Raw genomic sequence first — 20,057 nt, 5'->3', positions numbered from 1 at the left:
ATTGTGGTTTTAATTTGCATTTCCCTGATGATTAGTGAGGTTTGAGCATTTTTTCACATGTCTACGGGCCTTCTGTATGTCCTCTTTGGAGAAGTATCTATTCAGGTCCTCTGCCCATGTTTTATTGCATTGTTCATTTTCTTGGTGTTAAGTGTATGAGTTCTTTATAAATTTTGGATATTAACCCCTTATCGGATGTTACCATTGGCAAATATCTCCTTTCAATCGGTAGTTGCCTTTTTGTTTTGTTGATGGTTTCCTCTGCTGTACAAAAACTTTTTTGTTTGATATAGTCCCCTTTGTTTATTTTTTCTTTTGTGTCCTTTGCCCAAGGAGATGTATCAGAAAAAATATTACTGAGATAAAATTCAGCGTCGACTATGTTTTCTACTAGTTTTGTGGCTTTGGGTGTTACATTTAAGCTCTGGGTTTCTTCTTTCATTGCTCACTCTACACCGTTCTAGTAGCATATTTGTAACTTTTACCTACATGATTAGTTAGGGTTACGTGCTGTGGTTTTGGGGCAGGGCAGATGGAGGCAGGGACAGGTATTTGCATTCTAGTCCACCACTTACTTGACACGTGACTTTGAGCAAGTAACTGAATCCATCTGAGCCCCGTCTCCTTGGCTGATACGACAGTAGCGTTGTGTGGACTGAGACACGCGTGGAAGACCTTGCCCACGGGAAACACTCACCGCGTGATGACTTTTGTATTTTATTTTGTTATGACTGAAAACGACTCATTCCTTTTGCGTCAGATGTTCTCGAACTGCCATGGAAGATTACGTAAAGAAATTCTTGGCCGTTACTTTAAAACCCTGATCAGTTTCTTCTGGAAAGGAGGTGAAAATGTAATGTGTGCTAATTATATGAGCAGAATAACAATCTCGCAAATATTTCTGTGTTGCCTTACCAGGCATTTGAGATTGAAAGCAGATCCAGCCCGTTTCTCCACAATCAGAACTCACTGCGGGGAGATAAGCTCTCTTTTTGAGGAAAAGAATGATTTGTGCTAATTCTTTGGAACTAACACTTAAGACTCTGGCTTGGAGAGCTGCAGAGTAGGTCTAACAACACCAACAGGGCCCAGCCGGTGTGGCTCAGTGGTTGAGTGTCGACCCATCTACCAAGAGGTCACCGGTTCAATTCCCAGTCAGGGCACATGCCCAAGTCACATGGCCAGATCCCCAGTGGGGGGCATGCAGGAGGCAGCCAATCGATGTTCTCTCTCATTGATGTTTCTATCTCTCTCTCCCTCTCTTTCTAAAAATCAATAAGGAAAAAAATTTTTAAAAAGTAACACCAGCAGGACATATTCGTTCAGTGTGGGTGAGGCTGCATGGGGAAGTGGAAATAGCTTAAGGTTGGTTTTGGGTGGACCTAGTTAAATCCAGATTCTACCTAGTAATTGTCTACCATTTGCTCCCGTGTCGTTTCCAAAATGCTAATTCACAAGGATATGGAAATACCAAGAAAGATCAAGTCCCTTAACCTAGTATCTGACTCACTGCAGATGCGAGTAAATGCTTTCGTCTTCTGGGCTTCGTGGCATGTTGGAGGTGCTTCTGTGGCCAACTGCCCCCTTCTCACCGACTCAGCCTGCTTCCGAGGCTGTCCGAGTTGGACCTTCCTTTCTGGCCCATTATTATGTGCACCTGCTCGGTACCGGGAAGCCTGGTCCTGTCCTGCAACTTGCCTGGTAGAGTTTCAGGAAAATAGAACTTAAGAGAAATAAGGGAGTACCTACTCACCAGCTACAGCATTTGTGGGTTGGCAGAAAATACATTGGTGCCAACTAACAACTTCTTCCTTGCTATTCATCGCAGTCAACAAAATGATGTCATTCTGTAGTTTCTTTTCTTCTGTTCTTTCTCTTAATTGCCTGTCGTCGTCGTCGTCGTCGTCGTCTTCTTCTTCTTCTTCTTCTTCTTCTTCTTCTTCTTCTTCTTCTTCATACTGCATGAAGATAACAGGGATCATTTTTTTTTCTTAATTAATTTTTGTTACAGATGTTTCTCCTTTTCCCACCACTGATTCCCCCCTTCCCCTCCCTCCTTGCCCTGTCCCCAGTTTGTTGTCCATGTCCACTGTTCATGCATACATGCATATAAGTTCTGTGGTTTATCTCTCCCCCACCATCCCCTCTTCTGGGGATTGTCAGTCTGTACCCCACCTCCATGTCTCTGGGACTACCCCATTCCTCAGACTGTTATGTTCATTATATTCCACAAATAAGTGAGATCATATGATACTTGTCCTTCTCTGTTTGGCTTGCCTTACTCAGGATCTCAGGATGATACTCTCCAGGTCCCTCCATGTTGTCTCAAAGGACAAGAGATCATTCTTTCTTTTCTTTTTTTTTAATCCTCACCCGAGGACATTTTTCCATTTTTTGTTCAGATAGAACAGGAGGGAGAGAGAGGAAGAGAAAGAGGAAGAGAGAGAGAGAGAAACATCGACGTGAAGGGACACATTGAGTGGTTGCCACCCGCACGACCAACCAGGGCTGGGGACAAACTGCAACCGAGGTATGTGCCCTTAGTGGGAACCAAACCCGGGTCTCTCTGGACCGCAGGCCGGCGCTCCAACCGCTGAGCCAAACCGGCCAGGGCGAGATCTTTCTTTCTTACAGCTGCATAGTACTCCATTGTGTATATGTACCACAGCTTTTTTATCCATTCTTCTACTGATGGACACTTGGGCTGTCTCCAGATCTTAGCTATTGTAAATAGTGCTGCTAGGAATATGGGGGTACAAATATTCTTTCTGACTGGTGTTTCAGGCTTCTTAGGGTATATTCCTAGAAGTGGGATCACTGAGTCAAATGGAAGTTCAATTTTTAATTTTTTGAGGAAACACCACATTGTTTTCCATAGCGGCTGCTCCAGTCTGCATCCACAGGGATCGTTTTAAATTCTGTGTTTGGTTTGGAGCTTCCAGGTTGTAGGAATTGTCTTGCAGTGAAGGAGAAAGACATGCGTGCCATCATTTCGCGTTAACAGCCTGTCTTCAGGGCTGCCTGGGAGACTTGCATAGCAGCCGGCCCCCAAGCGGGGTTGAAAGTGGAGCCCAGATCAATACAAAACATTAAGGCTCTCAGCTCCCAGACGAGGTGTGTCTGTTGTAGGGATGACTCTATAATACAGCTAGAAAAACAGCGGAAGACTGCTAGGCAGCAGCGGTGGAGTATCTGCTTATACAGGTACCGGGCAGGCAGTGGATGGACCGCGTCCCAGGAGCTGATGTGGACCACGTATTCATTGCTGGGAAAAGCACAGGGAGCGTGGTCTGCAGAAAACACCCGGACCAGTTTGCTCTCCCAGTGTGTCTCCTTTAGACATAGATCCTGTGGTTCCTGCCTTTTGGGGGACAGACTCCATCATGCTTCACACATTCATATACATATATGTGTGTGTTTCTATACACACACACATGCACATAGCAACACGTGACATTGATATATACCAATGAGCAGGTTTGGTTCTCATTATTGTTTTAATTTTATTATTATTATTTTTTATCTTTATTGTTGTAAGTGTTACAGTCGTTCCCCCTTTTTCCCCTTGATTCTCATTATTGCTAAGATGTCGGCATAATGTTAGGTGGGTGATCAAACAATGCTACAGATAAGGAGTCATGGTTTTTGAAAAAGATGTCTGTGCTTTTGTGAATTTTGAAAAATCTCACGTTGCGATATATATATACACACACACACATATGTGTATGTGTTTGTCTCCATACGATATATCTGTAAGATACACACGTGTGCGTTTTGATTCTGATGGAGAGTTGTTTCCTGGAGGAGAGGACATTTTGAGAGCGATACCAGCCTCGAAGTTCCCGTGTAGTAAAGACAACCACACACTCATAGTAAGGACCCGAGCCCAAGGTGTCAGAGGACTTGATTGTGTCACAGTGCTGTCTGTGACTCGAAAGGTGGAGGGAAAAGATTCCAAGTTCTTCAAATTTAAACACTTGTTAGTTCTTTTTATAGCTCTGGTTATTATCGACGTGCTATTCTTTTCTCTTTTTTTTCCCTTTTCTTTCTTTTTTGACAAGGTGAATTAGTGAGTCATTACTGTATGTATACAGTACATTTTTTTTTTTTGCCAAAAAGTTATAAAATACATGTGTTATTAATATAAAGACAAAGCTTTCAAATGAAATATTCTAAATTGGCTTAAAATTTCATTGAAGAAGAATGTACATTTGACAAATTAGAGACACATTTTTTTCCAAAGAAAACCAGAAGAACAAATAGGACGTCCTGTATGTGAAGAGCATGAAAGCTGCAATTCGGGGACATGAGAAAAGTCACCAGCGGAGGGACTTCGTCCCCCAGCTGGTGGGCTCGGTCCGCGGGAGCTGCAGTGGGAAGGGGAGACCTGCGGAAGGAGGAGGAGCCGGGATGGTGCTCGGGTTCTGTCCCCTCGGAACCCGAGCTTGTGTTCTGTCGGCGCAGATTTAATGACACGTGCGCTACCTAAGGGGTCCCGACCTCAGATCCGTCAGCTGCCCGTTGAATCTGTGGCACGCCTACCTGGGACCCTACCTTTACGCTTTTCCTTTCCATCTGATGGGGCCCTGCTCTTCAGCCGACCTGAAATATATAAACTCCTTCCTTCTCCAGCGGCTTTCAAACTCAGCGGAGTCTCTCCCTCCCTCTGTTCCGAGCATGGACGTTTAAGATGACGTGCGTTTCCCCGGAGGCCAGGGCTCCGATGGCCATTCCGTTTCTTTCTCCTTCTTCCAGAGTCAAACTTGTCTGAAAGCCTCGAGCAGCGTGTGGCGGTGCCGGCTGCGACCCCCTCCTTGAAATGCCCCCCACTCCATGATGCCCCCCCTGGTTTTCTCATCGCACTGGTGCTCCTCCTCAGCCTCCTCGGTGGGCCTCTCTCCCGCGGCGGAAAAGTTGATCTTCTTTCAGGGTCTGTCCTTGGCTCCTTCTCACTTAATGGCTGATATTAATTCTGCCGTTAGTTACTGTTGGTGTGCTGATGACTTCCAGATTTTTATCCACCCCGCGCATCTCCCCCAAGCCTAGGTCCCCCATCCAACCACTTACTGGCCTTCCCCCTTAAGTGTGACACAGGAACCTTGAGCTCAGCATTTTCAGAAACTGAAGGCATCTTCCACCTCCCGCCCTCCGCAAGCCTGCCTCTCTCGGTGTCCTGCGTCCCTGGACCGCACTTTCTGCCGCCGGGGGTCAGCGACGTGCGCCCTGGTCTTGACCGGTCTCTCTCCCCCACGTGCTCCAGGCGCCGGTGGCTCCCTTGCCTGTTACAGCAGCCTGTTCCCTTTCCTCGTGCTTCTTCAGTACATTTCTACATTTCAGGACATGTAAAGAGAACCCCCGTGGCTAAAACCTTACCCCCGGCTCCCACGGTCTCTAGGGTAAAGTCTGAATTCCTCGCCGTGGTCAGGGCCCTCGCTAAGCCCTGGTCTCATCAGCGCCTTCCTTCCGGCTGTGCCTCCCACTGCCCGCGTGTCTCGCTTCGTGCACGACCGTCCTGCCTTTTCTCCTTCTCTCCCTGGGACGTGGCGCCCCCTCCGGAGCACCTCGCTCCTGCCTTGGCAGACGTGCCTGGCCAGTTCCTCACCTTCACCTGTCAGCCTGCTGATGTCTCCTCCGGGAGCTGATGTCTCCTCCGGGAGCTGATGTCTCCTCCGGGAGCTGGTGTCTCCTCCAGGACGTGGTGTCTCCTCCAGGACCTGGTATCTCCTCCAGGAGCTGAGGTCTCCTCCAGGAGCTGGGGTCTCCTCCAGGACCTGGTGTCTCCTCCAGGAGCTGGTGTCTCCTCCAGGACCTGGTGTCTCCTCCAGGACCTGGTATCTCCTCCAGGAGCTGAGGTCTCCTCCAGGAGCTGGTGTCTCCTCCGGGAGCTGATGTCTCCTCCAGGAGCTGATGTCTCCTCCAGGAGCTCGTGTCTCCTCCAGGAGCTGAGGTCTCCTCCAGGAGCTCGTGCTCGTCCCTCGCCAAGCACAGCGCGTTTCTCCTCGCGCCCCAACCCTATCACAGCGCTTGCCCAGTGTGTTCGAACTGCCCTCCCCTCCAGGCGCTCCCCTCTAGGCTGGAGGTCCCTTAGAGTTCAAGGTGCTGGGACTTGTTGCTAGTTCCTGGAACGTGGTGTGTGGTGGAGCCGAGCACGTGCGGGGGTTGCTGTGGCCCCTACTGCGCCCGTGCTGACTGCGCCATGTCTTCCTGCGCGGCATCTCCGCTTGGTTTCAGAATCTCTCCCCGACCTTCCGACGAGAGCTTACCTTTAAACGATGTTGAACAGTAGATGCTGTCAAGTGAAAAAGCAAAATGCTGTGTAGAATAGTGTCATGGTACTCTTCCCTTCAGGTAAGAAGAAAGAATGTAAGAAAATATGTGTGCATCTGCTCATCTGTGAGAAAGAAAGACAGGAGGGGGAAACCAGAGAGTAAAGAGATTGGTTGCCCACAGGGAGCGCAGACAGAGCTGGAAAGGAGGGGGGATGGGGACAGGAAGGCAGGGGTGAGGAGGGGCCATTCTCCCTGGAGAACCCCTTTGTACACTGCTCTGCTTCCCAAACCACAGTAATCTTTTACATTCCCTGCAGCCTGAAACAGATACATGAGACCAGGATGCGGGGGACTCAACATGTACACACAGTGTAACAGGGGAGCCGAACTCCATTGTGAATTAGTAACATACCCACATCGAAGTGACTGGGAGAGAAAAGCACCAATCTGAGCGGTCTTGGAAAGCAGTGCTTTGATTGGATATTGTGAGGCTAAGGGCAAAAGGAACGGTCACAGATACCGTCCTCAAGTTCATGAACCTGTTTCTCATGGAGGTAAGGGTTGTCAGTTCTGATACTGCTTGGTGCATGTTCTAGGACTAAAGGCAGAGGTTAGAGTGATGGAAGGGGGGACCCTGTCATATCGGACTGAAATCACAGGTAACACAGACTCATGGTTTTTAATATATATCTGTGTGTACAGATATGTAGATGCAAAAATAAAATGGATGTGTGCATGGGCTGTGGTCAGTACACATGACGTTCTCTGGCTCTGTCTGCTGAGAGGACCGAGAATCAAGGACAGACTAGCAGGGCTGAGCATTCCTAGTGCCTGGATTTTGGTGTCTAAATACCATCTCTATTAAAAGGAATAAGGCTAATTACATAGGCGATACATGCTTATCTTTTGTTGTTGTTGTTGTTGTTCAGATAGAGTGGGAAGGAGAGAGAGAGAGAGAAACATCAACGTGAAAGGGACACATCGAGTGGTTGCCTCCCGCACGACCCAACCAGGGCTGGAGACAAACTGCAACCGAGGTACATGCCCTTAACGGGAACCGAACCTGGGACTCTCTGGACCGCAGGCCGACACTCTATAACTGCTGAGCAAAACCTGCCAGGGCGATACATGCTTATCTTAAAACATCTTTATATTCTGTTCTTTTTTTTTTTTTTTTTTACTTTCTCTATCATAAGTATTGTCCTGTGTGTGGAAAAGCATTTCTCAAGATTAAAAGCACATCCAAATGCAAGAGGTTTTTGCATTAAAGGGAAATAGTAATAGCCCCTCGTCTATAGGACAAAAAATATAAAATTTGGAACTTGCACAACAGCAGGGAGAGGGACCGGGGCTCCTTGGAGACGTGGTGGACCCGGGCAGAGGCTGGGAGGCCCAGAAGAGCCTGGAATACTCTCCAGTTCCGGAAAGACTGCTCGCCCTTCCGAGGACACAGAGAACCCCGAGGAGCACTCGGCAGCTGGAACAATTTTAACAACAAAATAAATGATGATGCTATTGGATTATAACCCATAGAATAAATATCCACGAACCCATATCGACATACATGAATCATTGAATAACTAACCAGGGGACACAGGACAGCTCTTCCTTATAGAAAAATTCCATTTAATAAATATAGAGGGACTGAGGGAAATACACAGTCACCATTAGGCCATCACCATGGTGATAACCATGCAGGTGGGATCCACTGGTGGATGCTCCTGTCGGTGGGAGAAAGCTGGAGGAGAAGCAGGATATTGCATAGTCTCCAGGCACGCTCCCAACACGCTCATCAATTAGAAAGGGAAACGTGTTACTTTACAGCAGAGAAAACCTGTATTCGCCACCTTAACCAAACAAGCGCAGTTAACATCAGTTGTAATGAGACATGTCCATGTCGTGTGCCACTGATATGAGTCACGAGGAAGCATACAACATTACTTCTGTGGTATTCTCGACAAAAACACAAATCCTCGCTATAGTCATGAGGAAACACCAGATAAACCCTAACTGAAAAGCATTCGAGAAAATAACTCACCAGTACACTTCCAAAGTGTCAGGGTCACGCGAGACCGAGCAGCTCTTACCTGTTAGAGGAGACCGAAGGGTACAACAACTAACTGCCATGTGGACTCTCAGACTAGCTCCTGGGACAGAGGAGGGACATTCGTGGAAAAACGGGCGAAGTTTGAATGACGCCTGCAGGTGAACTGGCTAATAGTGTTACACCCATGTTCGTTTCCTGGTCTTGATCGTCGCTCTCCGGTTCTATAAGCCGTCATACAGGTGGCTCCTTCTGTTACGTGACCTCACCTGACTTGAACAGGGCAGGGATAGGAGGATTAACCACTATGAACTCCAGGCCCTCAAGCTGAGAAATATTTGTCTTTTTAAAAAATGAAATGATTAAAAAATTAGATATTCCGACCTGTCCCAAGGAGAGGAGGACAGAGAGGAGCTGATTCTGTGTGATCTCTGTGGCTCCGTGTCCCCTGCAGCGTCCCAGCAGGTGAATGAATGGTGCTGTCACGGAGTCCATGGCAGGCGACGCTCCGCAGTGTGTGACAGCGTTAGAGGAAGGTCCCTTTCCGAAGTAGGCCGAGAGCTGCATTCGGACGTATGGTCACCCTGTGACTCCACTGATTTGTGATAACTTTGTGTTATTCCAGTGATTTAAGTTATCACGTTTGATTTTCACATCAGCCCTAAAATAAGGAGGGAAGATGTTCCCACCCCTGCACAGAGGAAACAGGCTTAGAGATTTTAATCAATTGGCCCAAGGTCACAGAATAGTCTGGGGCGAGTTGGCCTGGGCGAGTAAGCTGGCCCCTAGCTCTGATGCCCACTGTGCCCCACCGTGCAGGACACCAGCTCCACCCCAGAAAGAACGGGACTTGTTCGGCTGTGGCCTGGGGTGGAGCAAGACGGCGTCGGGACTGCTTCTCTTTCTCAGGCAGCCACCTGCTGTGCTGGCCCTTTAAGACCACTTTTCCATCTCTCTGCATGTTTCTCCTAAAAATGTGAAGCCTAGTTTTGGCAAGACCCAGAGGACAAAGCAGAAATCACATAGGAAGCAGTGTGTGTTGCCACGTACCTCGCACACTGTCTCGTACCACAGCCTGCAACGGAACAGTACCAGGACTGCAGGTAGGGATTTCCGTCCTTACGTCCCAGTGCCTTTTGGGAAGCATTCCTCACATCCATGTTCTGAGGTTCACGAGCTGTTAAAATCTATCCCCTATCAGCATATAAGCTTTCATATTTCCTCCATCTGGGACGGAGGGAAATGGTGTAGTCTCCATCTGGACTCAGAACATACTTAGCAAAGAAAAAGCATATGCAAGAACTAGTACGCAGCATTGGCTTCGAGCCCGAAGAGAGTCTGCATTAGGGGGACCAGGACATGAAACCCTCCGTGTTCAAAGGGGAGAATGCGGCCCGGCTCAGGCCTCTTGCAGGCCGTTTTCCTGTTGGTCCACAGGGCTGTCTCTCCACGTTCAGGGGGCTACAGAGCTCGCTCTTCTGGGCCCCGAGTCCTGACAGCTTGAAAATCTTAATGTTGGGTATTCCGATTTGCAACCCTAATAAAAGTGGGACATTTTGGAGGGGCCGTCCTTCTCCATGTTTTGTTTGGAATTCAGCCTCTCCTTCAGGGGCCTCCGAAAGCTCGCACTTCATCCTCTGGAACACTTCATTATGAGCTGGAAGGGGGCCAGGACGCAGGACCTATTCTGTCTGGGACGGAGCAGGACAGAGCGCTTGTTTGTCCTGTTCCCAAGATTGCCGGGCCTTAGGGTCAGCAAGCCGTTCACCGCCTCACATCGGTCTTATTTATGTGTGCCATGGCAGGGAAATGTATTTTCTCAATTGTTAAGAGTTTGAATATACTTACGATCACTCTTTGGAAGGTTCGACCCCAGCCCTGAGGTTTGTTTTCCATCCGTCTGAGCCTTGAAAATAAAAGCGTTCAGTAGTGGCTGGGATACTGCCTGTCATTGGAACGGTCAGATGGAGGGACATTAAATTATGAGTTGCCCTGGACAACAACCAGACTTCAGAAGCCATTTCAATAGAGTGTTAGCGAGCTGCCCCTTAGATGGGGGTAGAAAAAACAAACAGTAAATGCAAGGTCAGCGAGGGTTTTCAAGACAGATGAGAGGATTACCCAAGTCCCTCAACCTCTACACCCAAGTCTAAGGCAAATGTTTGCTGAAAATCTTAAAAACCAAGCAGTTTATGTTCAACTGGATGAATTTCATTCATTGGGGAGACAGCAACAACCCAACAAGTGAGTCGGTGTATTTGTTGGATAGTGGCACCTTCTCGATGAAGTGCATTCTTCTGTGTGTTGGTGCTCACAGCTGGATCATCAATACAGCAACACGTTTTATTCAACTGGCATCTGTTTTTAACTAATTTCTTCATGATAAAAGTAACAGTTGCCAACATTTATTGCTCATTTTTGTATCTGTTTGTGTGCCTGACATTCTTATGTAGATCATCTCTTTTAATCTCTTCAGAAGTCCATCAGCTCGGTCCTGTTACTCCCCCACTTTACGGATGAGTAAACAGAGGCCCCCACGGTCCTGCCTGAGACCGGACAGCTGTGGAGCTGGAACTGAGGCCCCAGGAGCCCACCCACACTGTGTGCTCTCACCAGCACAGCGGGTGGTTTTCTGTGACTGAGCTCAGTTCTCCGGGTCCTGCCGGCCACTGGTGACAGTCCAGTGGGTGATCCCTGAGAGCAGACAGCCCATCGTGTGGCGTTGCCTTGCAGACAGTGGAAGGAACCGACGGCCTCTTCATGTGTGTTTAGCCTCCACCTGCTGTCCCTGCAGCACCTGAGAAGCAAGCCCACGGAAGTCAGGTGGAAATGCAGTTGGGCAGATTGCTTATTTGTATGCAAAATGATTGCTATTCATTGTGTTCCCAGATGAGTCTGTTTTTCTTTAAGGGAGCGATACCCATATGCTGCTCATAAGAGACCAGAGACTACATCAAAGAATCCTGCAGCAGACGGAACCAGAGTGTCCTGGGAGGTTGTTAAAGGGTAATTTTACCAAGCGGAACATTTTTACAGATAAAACTGGCAGATGGGAGTTATTCATTTGTCTCTTCTAGAAATAGCTGAAGGGGGGGGGGGGTCTAACCGAAATCATTCCAGTTCAAACATTTATAGGGAGACAGATTCCCCCAGGATGCTAAGATGATTTGGGACTTTTTAAGTTTTATAAGATGAGTGTTTCCATGAAAATCACTGCGACCCGCGGGTCAGTAACTTGGAGGGTTAGAGGCTTCACCCTTCTGCGCTGAGCCGTGTCGCTCAGAACTGAACCTCTGGGGAAGGGAGGGTTGTTTTCAGTGCTGGGGAGTGGCCATGGGTGGCTTCGTGCACTGGGCATCGGCACGGCCTGCAGGGAAATGTTGGGCCGCCATTCACGGAGAGCTGTGTGTGTGAGGACCACTTCCTCCGCTCGAAAATGGCCATTTCGGGCCAAGATATTCCGTACTCATTTTGGAGGAAAGACTGTACAGCACATTAGTTACAAAAATCAGTAGTTCTCTGGTAGATTTAGATGATCGTAGATAAGTTCTCGCTGGCAAAGTGGAAGTTCCCTGTATGTCCTGAGTCTTTAATTTATTTCTATAAACGTCATGGCCCTGGTACATTAAGCCCGTTTTTTATACATAAAAAACCACTTTACTCAGCCTTGCCATCTGTAGAAACAGGTTTTTTTTTATGGTCTGTCTAGTTGTATCTCTGCTTGACAAACAGATATCAAATAAAGAACCAATTGTCACAACTTCTCAGAGGCTTTGGCGAGATCTGTGTCCCCACAGGCCTCCGTGGTAACCAGTAGGCCCAGCTGATAAATGGCTGGTTTTGTTTTCATGTAGGTTAGAGGTATCACCTGACGGGAGGGTGTGTCTTGCTTTTGGGGGTGGGGGAGAGCCTTACAGGTTCCAGAATGATGACAGTCACTGACATTTATATGCTATTCTAACCTTTCCAAATCATCGATATGATCTCATTTTATCCTTAGAGTGCTTTAAAAAAAATAAAAGTCATACTATACATAGGATATACTGTTTAAGTTTGAATTCACACACACACACACACACACACACACACACACACACAGAGCTTGATTTCCAGAAATATTCACTAATAATTTCTTAATAGATTAATGTGCTCGTATTTTGCTTTTTGTGTTTTCTCTTGTTTGTTGTCTGTGCACAGTGCCCTTCCCCTTGTTTTACACACACGCAGACGTCAGTGAGCCTCCCGAGAGCCTGCAGCACATTGTGACTGTTGGTTCTTGTTCTTTTTCCTAAGATTGATGTAAAATTGTGACTTCTGTTTCGTTGGTTCTTCTACCCAACCCCAACCTCTCATTCCCTCGCCGAATATTGACCCAAAGTCTTTGAGTCAAGCACAGCCAGGATCAGGGGTCAAAGAAGGCCTCTCGGTCGGCATGCAGGCCAAGGTGGAGGGAAGGGCACCCCGTCCCCAAGGCCAGAGGTGCGGGCTGGCGGGAGGGGTTCCGGGGGCCGCGTGGACCAGCGAGGGCGGCAGTGGGGAGGCCGGGCAGAGTGAAGGCCAGACCAGGTCCGCGTGGGGACTCCAGCCTGCGCCCGAGGAGCCCAGCGGAGCCCGGAGGCTCTCACGTGGAAGAGTGTGATATGGGCCCCGTCCTCTTTGTATTCATGCCTGTTTTCTATAAAAATGAATAGGCTTTTTTAATGACTCTGGTATTCCAAGGTCAAGCTTACACGGTCAGCGTTTCTGGGCACCTGTGTCCCTTTAGGTTCTAGTTACAGTCACCTGACAAGCTGCTCGTTTCCGTTTCATTCCGGCCAGTAGACCTTTCGTGTGGGACACCTTGAGCCTCAGGAGCCGGTCTGGGACATTATACAGTTACATGGGCTTAAAGAGAACGTGGAGATTTGGTGATCAAGGATGCTTTGGAAAGGAAACTTAGTAAATCTTGCGTTGCCTTGTTGGACAGTTCCTGGTACGACCGCGTGGTGCTGTCCGTCTTGCTGGTGGGGGCTCCACACCTCACCTGCTCCTGCCTATGCTGATGGCGCCCACCTTTGGGCCAAGGCCCCGGACCAGGACTTAGTGACACGTCTGTGGCCTGCCCCTCCCACCCTCCTTAGTTGTATATTTTTACACAGTCTTAGATATACCCTTTTGTATCTTTATGCTGGTATCTACAGGTTGGCCCTCATGCAGGTGAATAGAGAAATCAATTCTTCCTCAGAGTGGCCTCCCCAGCTTTGTAGAACTCAGAGGGGACCTTGAGACCCACCAGCATGGAAACATCCATTTTGCCTGCTTAAGTGACATGTCTTACATGAAGGTGTTTAACACAGTGTCTGACAAGTGGTGGATGCTCAGTTTGGACTTCTTTTCCTCTTCCCTACGCCCTGTTTTTATTTTTTCTTTAATTTTGATCTTTTAGTTGATACTGTGGTATTAGTCCACATCTGGTAGGTAGGTAGGTAGGTAGGTGGATGGATAGGTAGATAGGTAGGTAGGTAGGTGGATGGATAGGTAGGTAGGTAGATGGATAGGTAGGTAGGTAGGTAGGTGGATGGATAGGTAGGTAGGAAGGTAGGTAGGTAGGTGGATGGATGGATAGGTAGATAGATAGGTAGGTAGGTAGGTAGGTAGATAGATAGATAATTTTCCCATCCATCCATCTATCCACCCACTGTCCATCCATCTATCTATCCTTGGTCCTTGACTCTCTCTCTATAGTAGAGTTCTTTCCTTCGATCTTTGATACTCAGTTTCTTTAATTTGCTTATGCATATATTTTGTGTTTATTTATTTGGTGGGTGAAACATGCACTGAACACTGTTGTTGTTCCAGTGATCGTGCTCAGTCACGGGACATGCAAACCAGAGTGCGAGAAGATCCACAGTCTGGTACAGGAGACGCACAGGTGCAGATGTGCACCCACGTGCGCAGAGCCCCCAGGGGCGCAGGCTCGCGTGGGGGTGGGGAGCCAGGGCCTGCCTCTGGTCTTAGGGCAGGAGGAGGGTTTATGGAAGAGGTGACCTGGAGAGGCCGGCTACTAAGAACATGACTTAGCCATAGTTTCGCTTGGGTTTGTATTCTATCTCTTGCACTAACTTTCTGTGTGACCTTGGATAAGTGATTTAACCCCTGTACACCTCCTTTTTCTCCTCCGTAAAGTGGAAATAAACTGGTAGGATTGTTACCAGTATTAAATGTTATCATATGTAACTTAGAATAACACTTGCCTCTTATAAGTTCTTAATAAATTTTAGCCATCGTTGTCATTATTATTTCTATACTTAGTAGCATAATTATTATTTTTTAAACTATTTTTTTCATCTTCATTGATATCAAAAGTGGAAACAGGAATTTTAATTTCAAATCTGTGGTTACTATTAAAGTTGCCTTTAAAAACTATATTTTAGTGATTTGTTGGTAGTTTTGTTTTGAAATTTTGTAATAATTTGCATTATTCTTATTATTTACTAGCCTTTTATATTTTTCCTTCTGTGAATTACTTATTCACGCTTTTCCATGTTTCTATCAGAGTATCGCCGTTTATTATTGATTTGAAGAGCACTATGTTTCTAAAGGAAATTAGCTCATTGTCTTCAGTACATGTTACAATTATTTTTTTCTGAGGTTCTGGTTTTGTTTTAAATTTTGAGTGAGGTAATTTGTTTGTTTGGATGCTTTTTTAACATGACTTCCTCTAGGTAGTCAAATCTATTCATCTATTCCTCTATCAATTTCAAATATATTTTTTATCTTCTTATAGTTTTATATTTAGCTATTTAGACATCTAAAATTTATTTGATATATCTAACTTCAGTTATTTTCAAATATTGTACTCAAAATTCCAGCACAATTTGTTGAATAATACATAATTTCTCAATAATTTGAAATACACTTATAAAATGTACTAAACATTTTTATATGAATGGGACTCTCTCTAGTATTTCTGTGCTAGTCCATTTTCTCTCCATCTGTTTGGACATCGTGGCCATGCTATTGTAACAGTGTAACAGCCTTTAAAATTGGCAAAACAAATCCCCCTTCATTCTATTATTCATTCTTTCTTCATTCTGCTCAACCATTTATTCTTTGTTATGAAGCTTAGTGTCATACTTTCCAGTGAAAAATTCTTTAGAGGTTTGCAGTGGAATTGCTTTAAGGTATGAAGTCAGTTTGTGGACAATTGATATCTTTTTCTATTGAATTGTTACTATATTTTTGTCCATCTATTAACGTCTTTTATGTCTTTCTACAAACATTTAGCTTTCTACCTATAGGCCTTGACATTTCTTATTTAGTTTTTTTTCTAGTTATTTTTATTATTTGTTTTTTAATTTAGTTGGTATCCCTTTTTTATTTTTTTTTTAAAAAGATGATTGATTTTTAAAAAATTAAATTTATTGGGGTGACATTGGTAAGTAGGATCATATAGGTTTCAAGTGTACCTTTCCATGATACATGCATTGTATGCTCCCCAGCCAAAGCCAAATCATCTTGCAGGTCACATTGTCCTTTTGAATATAATAATTCTTCCATTATATTTTAATTGGATATTGTTAATGTAGCAAGAAATGATCATTTTTTTATATTTATATTATATATATATTTTTAATATTTCACCTATTTGAATAGATTTTTATTTCATATTCTTAATTTTTTAGGTATGCAATCATGTCATCTGGAAGTCATGGTAATTTAATCTTTTTCTAGTGTGTACATTTCTTTCATTTTTCTTACTACATTGCCTTTATTTTCTAGAACAATGTTAAATAATTGTAGCGATGGATGGCCTACATCCTCATCTTCAGCCCGATGAATGCTTTTATCAGCTTTACTCAGACATTTTATGTTGCCGACTAATTCAGACAGTCATTCCTAGTTCACTGGGTTTGGTTTTGTTTGTTTTGAATCGGAGTCCATGCTGACTGTTATCCTCTGCTGAGATTCAAGAATTACGTTAATTGAATCATTTTGCATTCCTGGAATAATTTTTCTTTATTTTACTTTTTAAATATTATCGTACGGAACTGGATTTGTTAATGTCCTAATGTGGTTGCTCTGTGGACACGCGTGAGACTGCCTCAAGCAGTTTCTCCCGGGTTTTCTCCGCCCAGTTCCGCCGACTCTGGGAGGCAGACTCCATGTAAGTGTGAATGTCCCCCCACTGTCTGCCATCGTGAGGGTACTCAGTTTCCTTCCTGGATCATCCCTTCATTTTTCTTTACTTTTGTTGTAATTAAGATTGGTCACATATGAAGTACCGACATTTCCCAACTTCTAGAAGACTGATTTTGTCTCTTCCTCCGTGTCGTTGGAAAAGACATTGGCTTCCGCTTCTTTCTAGTTGTGAATCCTGTCTTTTCTACGAGCTGCTTCCCCTTCTTAGTCGTTCTATTCTGTAGAAGCTCCCTGACCCCCAAATTCTCTCTGCCGGTCTGCGCATCTTTCTAGACAGTCTAAGATCCTCCTCACTGCCTACTTCTGTGCTGATTTCCTTTGTGCCGAGATGAAACCTCTGTCATTCCCCCAAACCCTTGCACTTGTCATCCGAGCAAGAGTTGGGGGTGAAGCATGTATGCATGACCAATGGACATGGACAACTAAGCCGGGGACAGGGTGGAGGGGGGGTGTCAATGGGGTAAAAAGGTAAAATATCTGTAACAAAAAAATGAATAAAAATTCATATTAAAGAGTTGGGGGTGTGTACATTGAGGATGTGAGGTCTACACCTTGATCGTATTTTTGCCAATCTAAAACTGTTTACACAGTAACGCACAGTCCCATTGCTGTGTGTCTTTCTGCCAGGGAGGAGCAAGATAATAGAATGGTTTAAGATTTGGGGTTTGGAGACAGCATAGAACACATTCCCATACTCACTATGTGTGTCACTTTGAGCAAGTCACTTTAATGCTTGAGAGCCTCATGTCATCACCTTTAAACTGAGACACTGTAGCAACTACCACTTTAGGTGGCTATGAAATGAGCAGACTTGCATAGAGAGTAGCACTGTGGCTCGCACATAGGGAGCACTCAGAAGTGGTACTAATGTAATTATTATTCAACTATCATAAGTAAGCTCCCGATCTTGCTCCTTCATGCACCACAGTCTTTCTCTTCACGTTCTGCTCCAGAAGTGGCACCCAGTTCCCCCTCAAAACCCACAGCCTGGATTTCTCATCGAGTGCACCGCACTGGGCATGCCCACCGTGACCCTGTACCTCTCTGGGCCCCTCCATCCCTGCCTCGGTCCTTCTCTCTCCACAGTGCCCTGGCACAGGAAACCCGGGTTCTTCTCCAAACGGGGTCTTTGGCTCATTGTTGACCTTGGGTCAGTCAGTCTTCTTACTTATTATAATAACTACCAATTGCTGAACGCGACTTTGTCTCTGCTACTTTGTATAATATCCATTTACTCCTCACAACCATTTGTTAGGAAGACAGTATTTCCATTCTGCAAATGAGGGCATAGAAACTCACAAGGACTTTCCCAGGAGGGGGTGGGTGGTGCTCCTGGGGGTGGGGTGCAGATCGCACCGACCGGACCTCTCCAAGTTGTGAGGCCCCAGGTCCAGTGGGACTGTCTCATCGGCTGTGGAACATGATGCAAAAGAATGGCTCCCTCAGCCCAGCCGTTCCTCTTCTCTCCCCGCCACCTGGTGTTCCTGAGGCTTCTGACCTCGGGTGGCTCTGGGCTGCTTGTCCTCATCACGTTTGCTCTGGTCCCTTCTCTCCCTGTGTCATTCTTACAGAGGGGGGGCTTTGCTCTAGCCCCCTGCCCCCCACCCCGCCAGAGAGATCTCCTCTCCCTGATGTTTTCTTGTCTTACCAACTATTTCAACCTACATTTTTTTTTGGTGATTGACACCATTTTAAAATTGTTTTCATAACTGAACTGTACACAGACACCTTCACGTACCCCCCGTTTGTAAGGACGCGGTTTGCACAGGGCAGCTGAGGAGGGAAGAAGAGAGGAGACTGTGGGGGGTGAGCCGTGTCCCACCCTCAGAGGCCGTGGAGCACGGGCCTGTCCACGCGGTTCTCCCCGGGAGGGGAGTCGCGGTGCCAGAGTCTGGGCGCAGCCTGGCCTTTTAGTGCCAGAAAGGAGTCTAAGATGGACATGGAGGTCGATGTGAATCATTCGAAGTGGGTTGAACTTGGAGGATAGCGCACCTTCTCTGGAATTAGAGATTTATGCTGGCAAAGCGTTAGGGAGGGATCTGAAATGTGTACATTACCGGAGTGTAAAACACATTGTCCAGTGCCGACCTAAGTTTCCCCTGGGCTTGCTTTTCGAAACACGTTTCGAGCTGAAGCGGCCTGGGGAAAAGAAGCGGTTCCAGGCCCCGGCCCGATGCCCCAGGGAAATGGCCGGGTCCCTTTGCACTGGTTCGGGGACGTTTCCCGAGCAGACCGATGGCTTCGCGCCCTCTGCGCCCTGCGGCCGCAAAGGACTTTGCCCGAGAACTAGCATTACAAGAGCTCTGTTACTTCTTCCTAACTTCAGCTCCTACAAAAATTACTCCTGGGATCCGATTTCTTCTCTGGGCTGGGCATTTCGTTGTTGTACCTGTTCGGCCTCACAGGTGCTCCGAGGAAGATTCATTTCTTAGAGACGCGTGTCAGCGAGAGCAGGAGCTTCCTGAGAGCAAGCAGGCGGGCTGGGCTGGGCTGGGCTGGGCTGGGGGAGAGGGCCTGGGCTGCGTTCTGCTGCAGCCCTTCCCAAATCCCAGCAGAAATGCAGATAGTGTTGTGTGGAGAATAGAAAGGATTTTGGTTCCCGTCGCCTCCTCCTGATCTCTTAGCCTGGATTCATTCATTCAAGTCAACAAGTAATTGTTGTGCGCGGTGCCACCATTCTAGGGCCTGGGATGTAGCCACAGACAAAAGAGACTGAGACGCCTGCCCGTTTGGAGCTCGTGTCCTAGCAGGGCACACCAGCAGGAAGAGCGCGATAAGTATTCCTGAGGCTTCTGACCTAGGGGTGCACTGGGCTGCTTATCCTGAACCACACAGTGTGTTAGAAAATAATCAGCGTTAGTGTTAAATGGTGATTAATGCTGTGGAAAAAGAAAAGGGCTGTCGCCCTGACCAGTTTGGCTCTGTGGTTAGAGCATTGGCCCACGGACTGGAGGGTTATGCGTTTGATTCCTGGTTGAGGGCATGTAGCTGGGTGGCAGGATCAATACCTGGCCCCAGTTGGGGTAGTTTGGGAGGCAGCCAATCGATGGGTCTCTCTGACATCAATGTTTCTCTCTCTCTCTCCTTCCCTTCTACTCTCTCTAAAAATCTATGGAGAAATATCCTGGGGTGAGGATTAAAAAGAGAAAATAAAAAGAAAAGGACTGTTGGAAAGGGAGAGTTACAAGGTTATAATTTTAAAGTGGGTTGTTAAGAAGGCCACCTCTGAACAGACTTGAAGGTGAGGGACCTGCCTGTGAAGAGATCAGAGGCTAAGCGTCCCAGGTAAAGAGAATGGTCCTGGTGTTCCAGGGACAGCAGGAGGCCAGTGAGGCAGAGTGGGGCGCGGAGGTCCCAGGGATCAGCACTCAGCTTTCCTCCGGTGCAATGGGAGGACCACGTGGAGCAGAGGAGTGATGTGCTCTCTCATTCCCAAAGGCTCCCTGGTGCTGTGTTGAGGAAAGTCTATAGGGACGTCAGAGGCGGAAGTGGGAAGGCAGTTTGAAGGAAACGCAGGTGAGTAATGTAGCAATGGTTTAGCTGAGAGATGATGGTAGCTCGTG

The 20,057-nt window shown here is 46.8% G+C and overlaps 1 protein-coding gene across 2 annotated transcripts in view; it reads left to right on the top strand.

Moving 5' to 3' along the window:
- The window catches only part of BBS9 (Bardet-Biedl syndrome 9), a 378,994-nt gene that overhangs the window by 347,364 nt on the left and 11,573 nt on the right, over positions 1–20,057 (top strand). The window contains exon 22 of one of the 2 annotated variants that reach the window (XM_036246699.1): positions 9,296–9,333. The exons of the other annotated variant lie outside the window; for it this stretch is intronic. Coding sequence (XP_036102592.1) covers positions 9,296–9,300 — 5 coding nt within the window. The 3' untranslated portion in view covers positions 9,301–9,333. Of the gene's footprint in view, positions 1–9,295; positions 9,334–20,057 lie in introns of those variants that run through there. 2 annotated transcript variants of the gene reach the window in all.

This window comes from Molossus molossus, unplaced genomic scaffold (assembly GCF_014108415.1).
Source record: "Molossus molossus isolate mMolMol1 unplaced genomic scaffold, mMolMol1.p scaffold_m16_p_7, whole genome shotgun sequence".
Classification (NCBI taxonomy): domain Eukaryota; kingdom Metazoa; phylum Chordata; class Mammalia; order Chiroptera; family Molossidae; genus Molossus; species Molossus molossus.
This window is presented reverse-complemented; position numbering and strand designations above follow the sequence as displayed.